General features: G+C 38.6%; 1 protein-coding gene across 2 annotated transcripts in view; it reads left to right on the forward strand.

The window, feature by feature from the left end:
• The window catches only part of LOC144666318 (protein argonaute-2-like), an 86598-nt gene that overhangs the window by 43351 nt on the left and 22827 nt on the right, over nucleotides 1-20420 (forward strand). For both annotated transcript variants that reach the window (XM_078527716.1, XM_078527717.1), the window contains 5 exons: nucleotides 9997-10295; nucleotides 15555-15611; nucleotides 16247-16517; nucleotides 16835-16975; nucleotides 19296-19467. In XM_078527716.1, coding sequence (XP_078383842.1) covers nucleotides 9997-10295; nucleotides 15555-15611; nucleotides 16247-16517; nucleotides 16835-16975; nucleotides 19296-19467 — 940 coding nt within the window. The remainder of the gene's footprint in view (nucleotides 1-9996; nucleotides 10296-15554; nucleotides 15612-16246; nucleotides 16518-16834; nucleotides 16976-19295; nucleotides 19468-20420) is intronic.

Below are 20420 nucleotides of genomic sequence, written 5' to 3' on the forward strand. Positions count from 1 at the left end.
TGCAATCAAAATTGTGACTCTGTATGTCGTGGTATAAAAATAAAGTTCAAAAATGTCTTTTGAATCATCAGTTTTTCCTGTAAGAGTTTGAAAAGCGTCGTTCAAGTCTTTGTAATCATACATTCCATCAGGAATGGTAACATCAATCCAGTCTGAGTCACTTTTTTTCTTCCATTTAAATTTGTTATTGTTATATTTTTCTGAAACATTGTACCAAGAATAGCTCATTGTTACAAGCTCGTTCATTGCCGCTTTGTACCTTTTTGAAGGGTCCAAAACAATTGGGGGTGTAAAGTGAATTTTAAAGTCATGAGGTTCATTTTTTGCATCATTTTTTTTTGCAATCGAAGAGTTAAGCAAAAGGTTAAGATGTTTCATCCTATATACTTATCAAAAATTTTTTTTTGCTTCTTTTGTTGTCAGCGCTTTTTGTTTTGTTAACATTTGTAGCAATGAAACTATTTGACTTCGCAACTTTTTCGAAGTGTTCCCTGCTTCAATTGAACCGAGGCTTATATAAAGCCTGTCAACAAGAGCGTTTACATCAACAACACCACTCCCCTCTTGATCCGGGGGTTCTTTTTCAGAAAATAAAGAAGATTTTGCTTTCTTTTCTCCCCTTCTTTCTAAAATTGCGTCTCGGGCTTTTTGTATGTCTGGAATAGTGTAACCGTGATATTTTGATTTCGGGCTTTTCACGACATAGTCGGGGTTGTCTTTATTTTTCGTTAACATGCTGTTCAGCACCTGCAAATCAGTTGATTCTGATCCCTGAATTCCTGGATTTTGTGGTGTCCCCCATTTGGCGCGTTCAACTGACTGAGACAAGTCTTGTGGCGGCGTTGCGGCATCGCCCTCTTTTGCATCATCATCACCTTTTGTTGCATCATCATCAACACCACCTTTTGTTGCATCATCATCATCATCATCCTCCCCTTCTGCAAGAGTGGGAACCGGTGATGATGTTGGTGTTGGTGGTGGTGTTGATTCGGGGGTGTCGTCTTCGAAATCTTGGTCAGATTCAGCTATTGAATAGTCAGGTACGGGTAACCGCGGAAGAGTTGCCGAAGGCGTTTCTGCATCTGGTGACGGCGGCGGAGTTGTCGGGGGCGTTTCTTCATCTAGCATAAAATTTTCACCAAAAGGGTAGTTAAAGTCAAAATCATCCAGGTTATAGTCTGGCCCTTCTTCAGCATCAGTTTTTTTTCGTTCATCCGTTTGCGCTGTAAAGGCGCGGTCAAACCTTCGTGTCAGCGGTTTAAATACCTCCTCACCTGAAAGCTGTCCAAATTTTTTTTCAATCGCTTTGTTTTTCATTGCAGTAAGTATTTTTTCATTTTGCTGCTCAACAGCGGCCTTTTTTTCAGCAAGTGTTCGCCATTTTTTCATCGACATCTTTTTGCGTATATATATAACGACTAAAAAATGAAGATTCCGAATTACGATCCTGAGTTTTATTCGCAAAGTGCTTTCAAACAGGGGCATACAAGCATGCCATCTGACACTTTTCGCATGCTTATTTGTGGTCCAAGCAACTCTGGAAAAACAAACACTCTTTTACACATGCTTTATGAGCTTTTGGTTTACGACAAAATTTATCTTTGTGCAAAAAATCTTCATCAAGAAAAGTACCAGTTGATTCTTGACGATTTTGAAAAAAGAGTCAATCCTGAAACTGGTTATGAAGTTATTGAGGCAACCAACACCGTTATTCCTCTTGAAGAACTCACAGATGACAACCAAAAAATAGTCATATTTGACGACATGGTTTGTGAAAGCAATCAAAACGAAATCATCAATTACTTTATAAACGGAAGACATCGTCATTGCAGCGTCATTTATCTTTCTCAATGTTTTTTCAAAGTTCCAAAAAATATCCGTGACAACTGCAGCCATTTTTGTATTTTTTCTTTTCTTCCAAGAGAAAATAATCGTATTGCTGATGAGCTTGGCATAGACAGAAGTCTGCTTGATCTTGCAACAGAAAAAAAAATTCTCTTTTTTGTATCACGACAGGCCAAAAAAAACAACGAAAAAAAATTTTGACGAATATATATAATGGGTGCTTTCAACGGAGACACAGGTCATCCTTCAGACAGCTCTTCAACAACTGGCCCTCCCGGCCCCCCTGGCCCAAGAGGTTCGATTGGCCCCACTGGGCATAAAGGCGACACTGGCCCCCAAGGCCCCCAAGGTCCTACTGGTCCTGCTGGTCCACAAGGTTCTCGCGGTCCTACTGGCCCCGCTGGCCCGAAAGGCGACACTGGCCCTCAAGGCCCCCAAGGCCCAACTGGCTCAAGAGGTTTCGTTGGTCAAAAAGGCGATAAAGGTGACAGCGGCCCAACTGGCTCTACTGGTCCTGCTGGTCCACAAGGGCCCCAAGGTGCAACTGGCTCTGCTGGCCCCGTCGGTGCAACTGGTCCTGCTGGCCCTGCGGGTCCAAAAGGTGAAACAGGTCCAACTGGTCCCGCTGGTGCCACAGGGCCTGCTGGGCATACTGGGCCTGCTGGAACAAAAGGGCCAAAAGGGGATGCCGGCCCAACTGGTCCTGCTGGTCCACAAGGTCCCGCTGGCCTAAAAGGTGACCCTGGACAAATGGGTGTTGTTAATCAAAATTTGGTAATGAACGACCATTCGATCAAACAGCTTGCAAATCCTGTCGGAGACCAAGACGCTGTAAACTTAGTTTCAATGCAAAAGTATGTTTCAACTCACTCAATTTCTTCAGGAGTAAACGAAAATTTGTTTTCACATTTGTTTTTTTCTGCATCTTCTTTTCAAGGTGTTACAAATGTTAACTCATTAACAGTTGTTGAGAATTTTACCTCTGGTGTTCACTTACTCAAAGAAAGCGCTTTTCGTTTTAATTTAGTAAAATCTAGAAACAGTTTCAATTCAAGACTTAAAATCGGCCTAACCGGGTTGCCCTCTGGTGATTACACTCTTTGTGTTGAGTTTTTCTTCCCAGAAAGTGATCTTAACTGGAGTTTAAGTGCTTCGTCACCTTTTGGAAGTAACACTGTCAATTATCATACAAAAAGACTCAACAATCACACGCCAAAATATACGAGAACAATCATTCACTCACAAAAAAATGCGTCAAACAGTGACGATAAACTTTTTATTGACATAACCAATCCTGGTTACTCGGGGTCACAAGCAAGTGAGCAAGCTTATTTAATTGCTTATGGTGTAAAGGGTTATCAAGCGGACGTGCCAAGCGATGTTTTTGAAAAGCCTTTCATTATTTCAAGTGGAGACATGGTGCTTGAAACGAATATTGATATGAATGGGTTTGAGTTAAAAAACTATTTTCCAAAAATAACAAATTTTGTCATAAACGGTTTTTATGATGGAACCGATGGTACAATTACTCTTGGGGGCCATTTTCACCCAAGTTCTGTTGTTTTTTATTCGGTTAAATTTAATTTTAATTTAAATTACTTTATTATGCCCGTTGATGGAAGAATTGAAGAATGGCAGTTTCTTATTTTAAGTAAAAAAGATGATAATGTTGTAAATGATGAAGTACAGGTGGCGATCAAGGTTCAAACAGAAAATGGTGCAAGGGGGTCAGCCACACGCAGTCCAACCGTTTCTAATTTCCAAAAACAGGACCTTGTTTCATTAGAAGCATCAAAAGGAGACAAAATTTTGGTCGCAATTTCAAATAAAAACGGAGCAATAAATACAAAAACAGGTTTGTTAAATTTAATAATTACCGGTAAATATTAAGACGTACAAAAAAAACAGTTTTAAAAGAGTCAATTTCCTGTCAAGAGGTTTGCGACAAGCTCTTTGTCAAAAGTTTTCAACTGTGCGATCGCCTCTTCTGACAATAAAATCACTGTTTGATTGTTTTCTTTAGCAATTTTATTATGTTGAAAAGTTTGTAAAGGGGGTCCAATAAACCTTTTAACTTTTTTTTTCCCACTTGTTATCAAAACTCCAGTTCTTCCTCGACCCATCTTGATGTATATTCCAATGTCTGCAAATGTTCAATTGACATGAAGCCGCGAGCGGCATGCAAATTTGTGCGTGGGTGCCGGGGTTTACCCGAATGATATTTTTAGACGTTGTAATATCATGACTCATCGCACCCTGTCAAAAAAGCGTCGCGTGACGTGACAGTCACGGGCTTGTTTGAACATGTCAAGGGCTTGCCTGAACATGGTATGCAAATTTTGTTTTTTTCCGCGTGGGTAAACAAAGTCGGGGAATTTACCGTGACTCATTAACACTTGCCAAAAAACGCACTCCAGCTGCGATAAAAGCGTCTAATTCGAGGTGGTATTTGTGTGACTCCCTCTATACTACTGATTTACTGAAGGTTTTGATTGATAAAATTCAGCGAAGACTAAGCGCGCGCTCCGAGAGCCTTCTACGGATCGATAGTAGGCACCTGTGTAGCCAATCAGATTGCGCGATTACCAATAGTAGGTCAGTGTGGTTATGCTAACAGCCGGTAGAAACCTCGAGCTTGCCGTCTAATTGTTATATAGTTCCTCGACAGAAATACTCTATTGTTTAAGAAGATATCCAACGAGGCGCTAGCGCTAAGTTGGCGCTATAACTATCTCATATCCAACAAGCGTGAGAGGAATGAAACGTCATCGCTTCTGCATGCATTGCGTGCCGTTTGTTGCTACCGTAGCGAAGTGAGCCTGAAGCGAACGAGCGAGGCAGCTCTCTAATCGGCAAAATGACTACTTTATATGGGGCTTGCAATCGCTTTTTTCTTCAAAACGCAAGGCGTTGTGGTCGGCGGAAAGATCGAAGGCGCAAGGAATTGTGGATATGCACGATTGGAAGATTCAGGATTCGCAGTGGAGTTCAATGTGATCTTTGTGCTAATGCTTTGTGAATAATGGCGGACGATGCAGACGAAGCTTAGCATGTGCGTCCTTCTTCTTTTCATAACTACGTTTATGCGTTAAGTCCTGCTTGTTCTGATCAGTAGAAGCCGCAGTTCATTCTGCAATACAGGAAAATAAACGGTTCACGTGTGCGTGCGACATCGGCAAAATGAACCTTCGTCAGAAGAGGAATGACGAATGGAGACTAAAGGAAATTATTTCTAAAGTTAGCTGATTGCTTTGCATTTCAATGTTGAAAAGAAGGAAATTAACCTTCCATGGTTTGCTCTTGGGTCATTGCAGATGTAAGCGAGTGGGAAATGCAACTGTTTTAACGAGAGAAACATTCACCTGAAACGTCTGTCATTTGTACAGCCAGTGAAAATTTTCTAATCCAATTTAGTATATAAGCATTTAGTTGTAATTTAGAAATCTATTAGTTTATTAGTATTTTGTAATATTAAGTATAATACACGACCCCACAAGCATTGTGCTTTAAACCCTATCGTGTGTAAATAAAGGTTTTGATGATGATGATGATGATGATGATAATTAAGCAGTAGTTGAACAATGTCAATGAGTACAGTAACGCAATGACTTCATAATTGTTATCTTTCGCATCAGAACATTGCCCTTTGGAACATGTGACGATATTTCAACTACTTGCCCCCCTCGTCCCCCTCACCAACTTGTTTCCACAGAACGTCTTAAGGCACAATATATAGCATTAAACTTAGAAATACAGAACAACTTTTCGGTGTCATATTGTATTGCAGAATGAACTGCAGCTTCTACAATCAGAACAACCAGGACTTAACGCTTACAATGCTGGAATGACATGAACACTGAACAGTTACAATTTAATTTATTCTAATTCCCTCCTTTACTTTTAGTATAAAGTAGTTTTTTTATCCTCGTCACATACTTGAAAAAGGTGCCACCCACCAAAATGTCGTTCCGTTTTTTCGCTAATCTGTGTGGTCAACATTATAGCAATGAAAAAATTCTAAGACACGCAAAGCATTTCTCGTTTTTTTTTTTTTTTTTTTTTTTTTTTTTGGTAGAATGAGCAAATTTTTATTGTTCCCAAAGGCCAAACCAGAAACGAGCGCGAATTTGTCGGTCTCGCTGATTGCGTTTTGATATGTGACCAGGCGTGATGCAGGATTTCAAACAAGTTAACTGAAACATGTCAAATAACTTGCTTTTCAAGGCAATTTAATCGAATCGACACGAAGCTCTCTTCAGTCCAATTTTACTGCAGTGACTTGTTATGTCACGCAACAGGGAGGTAGCCTGATGTAAAACTTTTTGTATAAACCAGGCAGTGCTAATGCTGTGTGTCACGGTACATCACCCGGCAAAAGTTTACACGAAAGTGGATCTTGCCGAAGTTCTTGGACAGATTAGAAAATCATAAATAGCTTCCTGAGGAATTGTGTCATAGTACACGTCTTTTTAGCTTTTTTTAACCCTACGAAACCTAACCTTTGACTAGTTTTTGTCTTGTGACGTCATGACGTAGTCATGACGACACAAGATAATACTACAGGGGACAAGGTGCATTCCATGCGTATTTGCTTTCTGAGGCCGCGGAATTTTCCCGCCATGTCAATATTTTTCCCGCCATGTCAAAATTTTCTTTTTTTAGTAAATGCCGAAAAATGCGATCATCAGATTTAAACAAAACAGATGCAGACTTCTCAACCTCAAAGCACTGGAAATCTGGAGATTGAGGTAAAAAAATCTGGAGATTTCAGCAAAAACCGGGAGACTGATCAACTGACGGACAAAAATAACTAAAAGAGTCCTAAAACCAGGCGCTAATCAAATGACTTGTTACTCAGTCAGTTTTTTCGTGAGATTTCTGTTTCTCGTCGTGAGATTGAAGTGAAAACCGTGAGTCTCAGGACAAAATCGTGAGACTTGAGAGGTCTGCAGATGCTGTTTACACTGACAGTTGCGTTTATTTTTAAGCTTTTTGTTTGTTTTTCTTAGTGATAAAAGCAATCACACGAGATTCCCACCATTCTAGTCATATTAGTCAATCAGATAATAGCTACCGTTTCGTGAGAACAATGTGTTTTATGATTTTGGTATAGCAATAGGGGAAAAGCATGTCTTAAACAGGATTGCGCCTTACAGAACTGTAGGTATGTCGACCGACAATATGTCAGGAAAACCCTTTTTTGCCGTTTCCATTTTTGATTAGATCCGATTTCAAAGATGTAATAGACCGTAGTAGTCGAACCACATGTGTTCCTTTACTTCAGTTGACTAGCTAGCTTAGGCAAGTTAGAATTTGTGCTGATTAAACTAGTTCAAAACAACTGATCCCGTGGACATTATTTTCCCTGTGTGTCTTCAATTTGAGTATTACTCGAAGACACACGCGAAAGGTCAACCATGAAACTTTGCTTGGTAGTGTGCGTGAGTTTATTGAAACGTGAGGCTGAAAACGTTCTTATCACTCACAGACACAAAACAACAAAGGAGAATCTGTGACTTTGTTGACCTTTTTGTCTTGTGACGTCATGACGTAGTCATGACGACACAAGATAATACTACAGGGGACAAGGTGCATTCCATGCGTATGTGCTTTCTGAGGCCGCGGAATTTTCCCGCCATGTCAATATTTTTCCCGCCATGTCAAAATTTTCTTTTTTTAGTAAATGCCGAAAAATGCGATCATCAGATTTAAACAAAACAGATGCAGACTTCTCAACCTCAAAGCTCTGGAAATCTGGAGATTGAGGTAAAAAAATCTGGAGATTTCAGTAAAAACCGGGAGACTGATCAACTGACGGACAAAAATAACTAAAAGAGTCCTAAAACCAGGCGCTAATCAAATGACTTGTTACTCTGTCAGTTTTTCCGTGAGATTTCTGTTTCTCGTCGTGAGATTGAAGTGAAAACCGTGAGTCTCAGGACAAAATCGTGAGACTTGAGAGGTCTGCAGATGCTGTTTACACTGACAGTTGCGTTTATTTTTAAGCTTTTTGTTTGTTTTTCTCAGTGATAAAAGCAATCACACGAGATTCCCACCATTCTAGTCATATAAGTCAATCAGATAATAGCTACCGTTTCTTGAGAACAATGTGTTTTATGATTTTGGTACAGCAATAGGGGAAAAGCATGTCTTAAACAGGATTGCGCCTTACAGAACTGTAGGTATGTCGACCGACAATATGTCAGGAAAACCCTTTTTTGCCGTTTCCATTTTTGATTAGATCCGATTTCAAAGATGTAATAGACCGTAGTAGTCGAACCACATGTGTGCCTTTACTTCAGTTGACTAGCTAGCTTAGGCAAGTTAGAATTTGTGCTGATTAAACTAGTTCAAAACAACTGATCCCGTGGACATTATTTTCCTTGTGTGTCTTCAATTTGAGTATCACTCGAAGACACACGCGAAAGGTCAACCATGAAACTTTGCTTGGTAGTGTGCGTGAGTTTATTGAAACGTGAGGCTGAAAACGTTCTTATCAGTCACAGACACAAAACAACAAAGGAGAATCTGTGACTTTGTTGACCTTTTTAAGATATTTAAGAATTATCTGTGACAGATAAATGCTTATGAATCTGTGTGTGTCTGTATTCTTTTTGTGCTGTTATCGGAGTCCTATAACTGTTCAACGGCTACATGCTGGAGTGTACTTTGAATTTAAGTCAAGCCTGCTTGGAAAAATCGCTTTTGATAAGGTGTCGGAAACAAGTCGCGTGACAATAATAAGTACAAACATTATCCGCCTGACAGAAATAGCAACGATCAATTAGTATAAATCAAAATGGACGCTTAATTACCGTGATTGTGATCGGAATGGATACTATTAAGGCATCGATTTCAAAACTTTAAGCATGTAATCTTATACAACAATTAAAGATAGAAACTTCACGGACAGTTACTCATTTAAACTACGTTCATGGAGGACGGTTGGAACGATCCTGTCTCTGATTGGCCGTGTAGTACTTGTTTTCGTGCCTGCACTTGGTAACAAGCTCAGATCTTTTGTTCAAGAAGGTGGATCTGTCAGCTGATAGTATGCAGAGCTTCTCCGTCAGAAACAAATTGCAGCGTGACGGGTTTCCGCTGTAAGCGCTTGCTCTCGTGAAATTTTTTTTTTTTTTAAAAAAAAAAAAAATTGACAATGGACCACTTGATCGAAAATTCGGTGTTGTTGTCTTTCAGGTCCCAAATCTTATATATATTTTTTAGTTGGATTATAAGCCTTTCGCGTGAGAACCTTTTGTAGTTGGAATAAACCTTTGTTTTTATCTTTAACTGTGAAATCGTGAAGTTCAGCGCAAGCATTCACGACAAAGGTTTCTGAATTGACAAGTGAATCAAGAGTTTCGTATATCGTGTTGTGAATGTCACAACTTTTATCGAGCGACAAAAGTAGCTTTAGTTTTAGTTTAAATTTTAGGGGTGAGGAGTCTAAATGTTTCTTTATGTTAGATGCACGCTTTTTAATTTTCGATATCTTTACAAGCAATAAATAGACGTGAAAAGCGGTCTATTTTCAAATAAATTAAACTCTGAAAAGAGTCACGAGACACTAAGCCCAGAGGGCTTTTGATTTTATTAAAGAGTTTCCACAAGTCTCCTTTACCTTTTATACTTCCTTGATATAAGTTATTCCAAAAGTCAACACCACTACATATGGACTAAAATGTGTAAGGTGTACTGCTGCCAAGGCGTGGAACTTGATCCCCGACACAATGCGAACGTTGATGGCTTTGCGTTTAAGTCGCTAGCTTTAATTGATGTAAAATTGTAAATAGTTTCTTAACTTTTTGAATTTTCTTTTTATTTGTTCTTGTTTTTGTCTCTTTTATTTTTTTTCTCGGCATAATACAATATTTTTGCTAGGCGGGGCCTTAACTAAATCAGTTACTGCAATCATACTACTTAATCGTTCTTCCCCCTTTGGCAGCACTTCTATCATTTAGGTAGAATACATTTTTGTGTTACTTATAAAGGTAATATTCAAGTTGCTCCTCGCGAATGTTGAGTTATATATTAAACACTTGAACATATTTAAGAATACTTGAGAAGTGCAACTAACAAATCGTAAGCGAAAATGCCGAAAGGTGTCATGGGTATTGGTTATATTATTTATCTTTGTGTCTTTTTCAGAACGCGCAATCCACCAACGTAAAAGAACTGGGGGTCTACGTCCTCCTAAAAGACCAGGCTATGGGACTGTTGGCCGTCCTATAAAGTTAAGTGCAAACTTCTTCCGCCTTAACGTTTCATCAGAATTGACAGATCTCTACAACTACGACGTGGAGATAACCCCAAACAAGTGTCCTCGAGCAGTGAAAAGAGATGTTGTGAATGAAATTATAAGGAAGTACAAAGATACAACATTTCAAGGTCACCAGCCTGCTTTTGATGGCGAGAAGAACTTGTATAGCAGGATCAAGCTTCCTCCAGTAAGTGCATTGTTGCAGTTGTTTTCTTTCTTTCTTCCTTTCATTGTATTTCCAACTTTATTATTCATTCAAAATATTTCTCTGTTTCGATCCCTGGCTAATTCCAGCTAACCGGCTAGCGCCGACCAAATTTGGAAGAAATTCCAATTATTGGACGATTGACGTCATTTCAATCAAAAATTATTGTATCGCAACCTCGTTCCCAAGGATTGCTGACGTCACACAACTGAACGAGCAGGTTGAAAGCGCGAAAATGGCCGCTTGATTTGAGCATTACGAAGAGGTAAAGTATTTAAGTTATAAGAAGACAAGAAAAGTCAAAACACGGAAAAAGCAACGAATGGGGATTCGATCGATTTTGAAAGCGTATCTTCAAGAGGGAAAAATCCCCGATCCAGCCACAGCGGAGGACTTGGAATGGTTTTACGAAAATTCTACGTGGAAGTAAGCAAGAACGATGGAAACCTGTACTCGAAAAAATCGCTTTGTATCATCATATTTAGCCTCAATAGACACCTTAAGCAAGTGCTAAACATCGACATTATAAAGGACAAGAAATTTAATAAAGGTAACCGAGTTTTTGAAGTTTAAATCAAATTGAAAAGCGAACGTTGTTGGGTATTTGTGTACTTTGCCTACTGTAAAAACCCTATTAAATTCATTTTGTGCATTTTGAGCTCTGGAAATATTTTGAATGAATAATAAAACAATTATTGAATTTGGCTTTCGTATGATATGAAGAATTATGCAGATCTCGGATGGTGTTATCCGCCTCAGCCTTCGGCTTCGGCGGATAACACTCCCCTCGATCTGCATAATTCTTCATATCATACTCAGCCTCATCCAATAATTGCTTATTATACCATGCCATAGAAAAAACAGCCAATCAGAATTCAGGAAAGCCTTCGTATATTCGACGGTATTCAACACAACCTTCCCATCGTGCTTTCTCATCGTTCTTTGCCATAGATGCGGTTTTCTAAAATGTTTATTATGGTAATTATATATGCGCTTGTAGTTTGTGGCAAGGCACTCATACGAATGATACGAGCATAAACCCTCTCTGCCTGTCTACACTAACTTTATCACACATAGAGTGACGTGATGCAAGCAGATTATCCAGCATTTACATCAGCTGGTAATTTTCATTTTCTATGCGAGGGTCGCACTAACCTGCGATCTTTCTCCTCCCGCCGCAAAAAAAGAACGCCCTATCGCAGGTTAGGGTCACACAGCTTGAAAAGTGGACTGTAGAAGCTACGTGCGAGCACTTAGACGAAGATGGAGTTTTACCCCTTCCTGCCTTCTAAAGGTCTGTTCACTGTTGGTGCCCTAGACAACCTTCAAAAAGCACTTTTCTTGGTACCGGCATCTGTCTCCTCCAGTTTCCAACTGAAAACCAAACGGAAAAAAAGTATACCTGCAATACCTAGAAAGCTCTCTGCTTTCATTGTAACATCACATCCAGTTTTAGAGGAAAGGGCAGACTTTTAAGAGGAAACAGTAACACTTCCCTGTTTAGCTTCCCGTCCGATTGAGTCCCTTGATGCCGACTGCGAGCACTTCCGTAAAATTGAACGGCTGGTTATCATCGTTTATGACAAAGAGATTTCGTCCTTGTCCCTTAACCAAACTAGGATTTGACTTTTCTGCCAGTGATATAATATTTTATTTTTTCAAGCCTGAAGCCACCTTAATTGATGCTAGGGCTAGTGAACATGGAAATCGCCTGGTTTTCTCTTCAATTTATCATGGGTAATAAATATCGGGTACTCTGATATTTAAATGCCTGTACAAAATAGCGACGGACACCCTTTGAAAAACCTAATTGACCGCTTACGAAAGGGAATATTGCAGAACAGCTTTTATGAATTTATGCAAATTATCTAAAAACGTTCTAGTTTAAAATGCTAAAAAATTAAAAAAAAAAATATCGAAAAGAGGCTGCATGCAAAACGTGGGACTTTTATCACAAAATCTAATCGATCGCTTACGCAAGAACATTGCGGAACAGCTTTTATGAATATATGCAAATTAGCTAAAAACGTTATAGTTTAAATTTCAAGAAAAAATAGAAAAATTCGGATGGAGCCACGGATAAACTTAAATAAGGTATAGAAAGGAGGCCGCATACAAAAATTGGTGCTTTTATCACGCATGTCACGATTATTGCGCTAACTGACCTGACTATAAGAGAGGATGCCATCCTTTCTTCTATGCGTATGAATGCGAATGCCAATAGGCCCTTTACAACGGTTATACAAGTGAACAGTTTCCGTAAAATGTGTAGTTGGAGCTACAGTTGTACCCCTTTTAACAGGACAACTCGGATAAATATTAATCCGAGGATTATAATAATAAAGATTATAATAGGGGTTATTATAAACCGTTAATAGATTATTATAATCCATTATAATAGAGATAGGATTTTACGCGCTCTCTGATTGGCTAAAAACCTATGTTTTATCAGAGTGTATAAAATAACTCAGATACTACACGCGCTTTGATTGGTCAAAAACCTATGTACTATTGTACCGGTAAAGTCCCGCTCCTGTCCCGACATGGCCGCATTACGCTCGATGGCATAGGGACGAAGAATTAAAATTAGTTTAATGTATTCGTTAGGTCTATCTCATGATTTAAACGAAAGGTATATGATTCTCGTAAATGATCATCATGAAAATTTACTAAGGGTGGATCACAAAATTGTATTTTCCCGCCCCCTTGGGCGAAGGAACTAAAGAAAAAACGAATAAGCAGAGAAAAACATATGAGAAGGAATACTATAAACAGGTCCCCTTTCACTGGACTCGAAAAATATTGAAAAAATGGATATAGTCTCATTCAACAATAACTCGGAAACGTCATTTGAAAGGAATTAAAACTAAACAAATTGGTCGCGATGAACTTGAATTATTTTGATAGCAGAATCTCGCACCGAGTTCTTGTACGCGCTTGAATTATATCTTCAGTTTTACGTGCTTTCAGTGTTTTCACTCAAGTCTTTTATTCGGCAAAAACGAAAGAATACAGAATAAATAAATTCAGAACAAATTTCTAAAGCAGTGTTTGTAAAACTAACCTTTATTTTCAATACCTTTCGCAGTCTGTGAAGTTTCTTAGTAAACTAGCAAAGTTTTCGTACAGTCTTTTACCTGTGTTTACGTTCGCGATTAATGACTCCGGCCACAATTTGCGAGATTTCCACGCCAAAGAACTTTAAAATCGTTGAATTCATTTTATACCTTGACAGTTTGTCTTTTTCCTTTTCTTTCTTATGACTTTGATAGCTTTAATGAACTTTTACACGTTTTTGTCGCGTCGATTCGTGAATTTTGTGTGTGAAGCTGAACCTGTGATTTATTCTTTCGGCCGCGTCATTCGATGAACTTGTTGAGAATAAGACATTTGATCGCGAAAAATAAAATAGATTCCCATTTCTTTGAAGAACGTTTTGAATAGCTATTTCATAAAAGCAATAAACCACACTTTCTAGGGCTTTCATCATCATCATCTGCTTCCTTATGTCTCCTAGCCTCTGGGAGAATAGGGCCTTTGATCCGTTCCCTCCTCCCTGTCTTCCGCAACATTAACCGCCTCTGCCCAGGTGGCAAACCCCATCTTCCGCCTCTCCCCCTCTATCGTTCTCCTCCACGTTTCCTTCGGACGCCCCCTTCTTCTCCTTCCTTCGGGTGCCCATGTTAGCGCAATGCGCGGATTTACTGGCGTGATAAAGCCACGCGGGATGTTGGGATCCACTGGACATTTCATTTTAATGTAAACGAAGTGAATTTATGAGGCGGGAAAAATTGTGGCGCGGTGGTCATTGCTTGAGTTTAATAAAACTCGCATAGAAAGCGCCGGAGTGAGAGAGTTTTCTTTCGAAGATTTTCGTCGACAATCTCCTCAGTTATTAAGGCCTGTCTCGGACGATCAAACATTGTTTAGTGACCAAACATTTTTTCGTTTGGACACCTTGTTTGATCGTGTTTGATTGTGTTTGATAAGATTTGAGCGTCGTCAAACATTTCATCAAACATCGTCAAACATTTGTTCCTTTGAACGGAATTTGTCAAACATGTTTTGCGCGCGCATGCGTATCCTTAAAAAACCGCATGCTACTTACCCACAATCAGCTGTTTAATGGTGGCGAGCGAAGAAACAGAGACGCGAAAGGCAAGGAAATGGAGAGAAGAACCAAATACCATGCTCGATCTGTTTGAGCAGCATCGATGCCTGTGGATGAATCTTCGTTCAATAAATTTGAAAAACATTCCACTCGATCGACATGGCGAAGTTTTAGACCCGCATTTTAAATAAAGCAGTTTCCACATTCATGGAAGAACTAGCGTGACTTTCAACAGTCTAGCTACTTTGGTCGCTTTCTCCTGAGTTCGTGATCGTTAGTGTCCAGAGCATTCTGCCTTAGAAGAGAATGATGCAAGGAGAATAAAAAGAAGAATGCGAGGAGATAAAATAATAATACAAATAAATAATCGTCGTTAATAGGGGAGGTACAAGCCATCACTGCTGTCATTTACTACTGCCATTTAAACAGTAATCATATACCTTCACCATTTTCAAGTCTACTGGGAACAAGCCTTGAAACAGATGCGCGACTCGTATGTGACGTTTAAATGGATAGCGGAATGCGCAGTAAGTCAGAATCGCGTACTCTTGCCAAGTTGTGAATCGTTTACCCGCACCAAAACATTATTTAACGCAGTGTAGCACGATAGAGAAAAGGACGTGTAAACATGGTATCATTGCTGTTTTTTTTGGTACGGGTACAAATTTTATCCAAACCGTATACCAAACTTTTTCTGCCGTGTAAATGGGGCTTAAAGGTCCCTGGTGAAAGGTTTTGCACGGGAGTGAAAAGGCTTTATATAAGTATTCCTCAATTAGAGCGGTTTTCACTTGAGTGTCGAAAGTAATTTGCGTTTGCTTTGGTTTTCCGTTTACTACGCTTAGTGATTGGTTTAAAATTTCGCGTCACTTTCTCGGCCAATCAGGAGTAAAACCAAAACCAATCGTGACGCGCTCGCGCACGTTTTCCCGCGCTTCGTGCCAGCTACATGTATTTGCTTCGAGGTTTGATTGGTTCCTTGGGTTGTTTGTGTCGTTTGTGATTGGTTAGAGTAATTACTTTGGTTTTGGTTTTGGTTTTGGTTTTGGTTTTACGACACTCAATTGAAAACTGCTCTAAATAGCAATTGTTTAAATATCAGTTATTAGTAGATGTGTTTTTTCAACTAGGCTGAACTCAGTGTCAAGTTACCTGGTGAAGATGGTGGAAAAGACAGAGAATTTAAGGTTAGCTAATTGCGATCTTGTCTAAAAGGAAAACATTCTCTTATGTTCCCGTATATAAGTAAGTTGCCTTTATTTAAAACACGATGTATAAGATGTATATTAGGATCGATGTATATTTGGATCGGTTGGAAGAGTAGTATCGAAATTAAATGTTTATAGACCTCCTTAGCTTCGTATGTGATGTTACCCATGAGAATTATTTCTTTCAAATTCACACATATCCTTGTGGAAATAAGTGAATAATTTTCAGATAGATAAATATATTAAGAGAACCATTCTTAAAAGAACCTGAAATAAGCAGTTTACATACGAAGCTATTGGGTAAAAGTCTTTAACGCCCAGTTTCGCCAATTTTGACCTTGCGGCCGTTTTTGTTGTTGTTGTTGTTGTTGTTTTTTGTTTTCAAATGGCAAGCGTTTGATCGTGACACAACTGAAAGATCAAAATTAAAAGACAACTCATAGCTAGCAATAAAAAACCTTTAGTAAACGATTAAGTAAATGCACGAAATGAAATTTGCAATTTGTATAGTCTTGAATTTATTTATTTATCTGTTAATTCATTTAATTAATTATTTATTTATTTTCGTGTCTACAAGTAAATGGCTGATATATAAACCTTCTCTATTTTTACAGATTAAAATCCAGTTTGCGGCACCAGTCAGCCTCCTGGAATTAAAAAACTTCCTGAGTGGTAAACAAAATGGGAAGGTGCCTCAAGATGCAGTCCAGGCATTAGATATTGTCATGCGGCAGATGCCATCATTATACTATACACCTGTTGGGCGATCATTCTTTCCTGATGATGGCAGAGGGAAACCCCTGGGCGAGGGGTGTGAGGTGAAGTTTGGCTTCTATTCAAGCATAAGGCACTCGGAGTGGAAGGCTATGCTGTTGAACATTGATGGTAAGTGTTAATATTATATCGGATATTATAATTACCGGTATTATTATTTTTTTTTATATTGGTTGTGTCCTACATGTATTTTCTCAATTTAATGTATTTAGTTAAACATGTGGCATTAATAGCAGAATATTTTTGAAAAGGTTTGTTAAAAATACTTTAATAAGTTTACTGATTAATTGTATTTGCATTAGGCACAGTGGCCTAATGTTTAATTGCGCTAATGCTACTATATAGTCCAAAATAATAAATACTCTAAATCACTTCAACGCAGACTTTACCTTCCTATTAATTATAATAATGTCCAACTTTATTTTCAGTCTCTGCAAAAGGTTTTTACAAGAGCCAACCGGTTATTCCTGACTTTGTATGTGAAACTGTTGGTGTATCGCCCCAAAATCTTCAAGATCCAAGGTTTCCCAATCCTGCAGATAAACGAAAGCTTGAGGAGGCCATACATGGTATGATTGAGTACATAACGTCTGTAGCTACATACATGTACACATGAATAATATATTTTTCAAGCTGAATATACATGTACACAGAAGCACACATAATTTTTGTTTTTTGAATGAATGGAATTTTTAAAATTTGTAAACTTTAATGACAAATCAGGACACCTCTCATTTATTCAAGTCTCTGACTCAAAGTTAGCCTGTCAGGATGCTGACCCGACGCATGTGACTGTTGTGGTATTTATGATTTTGTTAGCCCGACAGCTTAGACAGGATTAAGTTTTGTGTACATTACACTGCACTCAGACATAGAGTCTGAACATTTTAGTGCTGAAAACAACATGCAGATTCTTAGCAGAACTTAATATAAAATCAGATGCCATAGCAATTACAGTGCGAACACTCGAACCGGGACAGTTGGAACAAAGTTAACCAATCACAACGCTAATTGAGAACAAAGAATGGCGACCTTTTTTAGAAATGGACCAATAACGTCCAAGACCGCAAACAATAGATTTGCAACAAAATTTAAACAGCCAACAACGTTTGAAACAGTTGCGGACCTCTCAGGAAACTTGCCTTGTATTTGATTGGATAGTTTTGATCCTAAATTTTCACTGACTGCACCGAATTTTCAGTAGCGCTCGTAAAACTGTAATCAAAAGTTGGCTTTCACAGGCTGAAAAATTCTTCAAAAGAAATTTTCTGATAAAATTGTATTGCTCTTCGTTGGTGATAGCACAGTAAAGAATAACGAAGGACGCTTTTATTCACGACACGCGAGAAGACGCGAAACGGGATGGAATTGTTTCAAAGGACGTCTCAAGTGCCTATTCCGTCGTATGCAGTGTCTTTTCATGTTTGAAAAGTCAGTTGTTTTCACTCTTCTAAGTTACATACTCGTGTTTGTTGTGATTATTTTTTGTTCCTGACGAAAGACAAGGCAAGAAAGATTTGGGATGCCGCCACAGCGACAACTGACCTTGCATATTTTATTAATGGCAATTTTGCTTTCGCCGCTTGAAATGAATTTTCTCCCATAAAAGTTTCAGTGACTTTAGCCTGTGGTAATTTTATAAAACCACAGAAAGATTGAAGACTCAATGACGAAACGGAACAAACTCCTCTTTCACGAAAACCGTGAGTTTACAAAGTTGTAACAGTAGATAACCGACAGAAAATGAGTCCAAGCGAAAACAACATAAATTCGACCTGATGTTTACATTTCACGTGGCCTCAAATCTTGTCAAAAAATGTAAAGTGGTAACTTGTGGACAGTTATACGGCATTGACCGACGATATAAGTATTCTGTTTTCGTGAATTTCAAAGTCATACGAAGGTGTAAAAGCAATTTGTTAACATTGGCGAGGAAGTGACTCGCATCGATTTCAAGGCAACAGACAGAGCAAAGCTACTGAAAAGCTAGAGCGAAATGAAAATAATTACGGCGTGAATTTGATTTCACAGTCTTCATTTTATTTCCGGAGTGAAAATTTTCAAACAAGAGCGAACACAGTGTGGAATATTCAATTCACAACTCCTGGCCGTGAAGAGAAAATTCACGGTTCGTAGTTTGATTTGTAAACTTTTCGCGAAGATGATATTGTAACATACATCTTGTCTAACTTGTCTAACTTTATCTATCTACGATCTCTATCTACGACCTCTTGAAAATTAAGGATCGAAACTAACCAATCAAAAACAAGGCGAGTTTCCTGAGAGGTCCGCAACTATTTGCAACGTTGTTGAGTTTTCAAATTTTTCTGTAAATCTATTGTTTGCGTTCTTGAACGTCATTGGTCTGTTAACGAAAAAGGTCGACATCCTTTGTTCTCAATTAACGTTGTCATTGGTTAACTTTGTTCCAACTGTCCCGGTTCGAGTATTCGCACTGTAAGGATTAACAGAATGAAGTCTTCAAATTATTGCTGTAATTTAATAAATGTAATCAACAAATGTAGCACATGTATTCTCAGTACTTTTTGTTATATCATATTTGTTGTATGCACTCACAACTGACAAAATTTGGGATTTGAATAGACTGGAAGCATTTAGTTTCTCCTTTTTGCTTTAAAATCTTGCAACAAATGCCAAAATAGTGATAGAGATCCTGAACATGAAGTTCCAGTGGCAAGTGGCAGAGCCACAATTAAGTAGCATGGCTTGAACTTTGCACTGGATCTTTCTCGCTATTTTTGTGTCCACTCCATGGATTTAAGCAAGAGAGTGACACTGCTTGCAGTCTAGGGTTTGAATTCATAATAAAAGTAGACTGTAGACTGTGTAAGTTTTAATGGTTGTACTGTACCTCTCTTTGTCTGCAAGGGATCCGTGTTCAAACCAGTCATTCCAGTTATAAGAGAAAGTACAGTGTGTGGGGAGTTTCTGACCTTTCTGCCGACAAGCTACAGTTTGTTGTTGAGGAGCAAGTGTCTGGTCGCAAATACAAAACAACTGTGGCAGAGTATTTCAAGGATACTTACAAGTTACCTTTGAGGTAATGTGCATTTATAAACATAAGTGATGTGTTGGTATTTTCGCAAGGTTGATGCAACACATATTATTGTACATGTAATTACACTCTTTTTTCCTATAAGAATCAATATAATTTTATAAGAACATCGAGGCTGAAATTTGCGAAATTTTAAGAATGTGTTGTTCCAAAAATGTCCATACCCTCCCACGGAACTGACAAGGGGTTTTTATTTTGAATCCCCCCACGCCCTCTGGAAATTCCAGTTAAGCCCCATACTTTCCTTTAAAAATTGTCACTTTTGAGGCCCCCCACCCCCTCAAAATTTCCAAGGACCTTCCTTGGAAGTATGAATATTTTCTGGAACTGCATAATAAATTTAAGGATGAGATTTTTTTTTTTGTATACATCTGCAGAATTTCAGTTGACTTAACAGTGGCTGTAAAATGGAGGATATTTATTTTTTTATTCCTGATGTATGTTTAATGCAGCTATACACTTTCAATAATCTGCAGATATCCTCACCTGCCCTGCCTATTGATGAAAATTAACTTAATGCAATTATTTTTCACCTTTTAAGTGCAGAATGCACTATTGTGATGGTTTGGTGGGTTGTCGTCTGCTAAACCTCTAACGCGCTAAGGCGCTATGGTGTAAACTTTTAATCACCAATTAATTAATTAATATCAATTAATTAATTATTTCTGTGAAGGGGGTAGGGGGTGGGGAGCACCTGACCGTACCCCCAGGTAAAACCTGGAGTATATATACGTTACTTATATATGAAGAACTCAAAGGTATATATTTGTTTCAGTAAACCCTTTGCTCTCCTTGTGGTACTACTCTTTCTAGGGCAACGTAATTTGCGCCAAACGCATGCGCAGAGTTTATTTACGTTATTTTTGGAACTCTCATAAACATCGCTTGTATTGCGTGTTTGTGGTAGGATTCCTGCAGACTCCGTGACACCAAGTGAA

The sequence above is a fragment of the Oculina patagonica genome, chromosome 9 (genome assembly GCF_052425735.1).
Source record: "Oculina patagonica isolate OP01 chromosome 9, crgOcupat, whole genome shotgun sequence".
Taxonomy (NCBI): Eukaryota; Metazoa; Cnidaria; class Anthozoa; order Scleractinia; family Oculinidae; genus Oculina; species Oculina patagonica.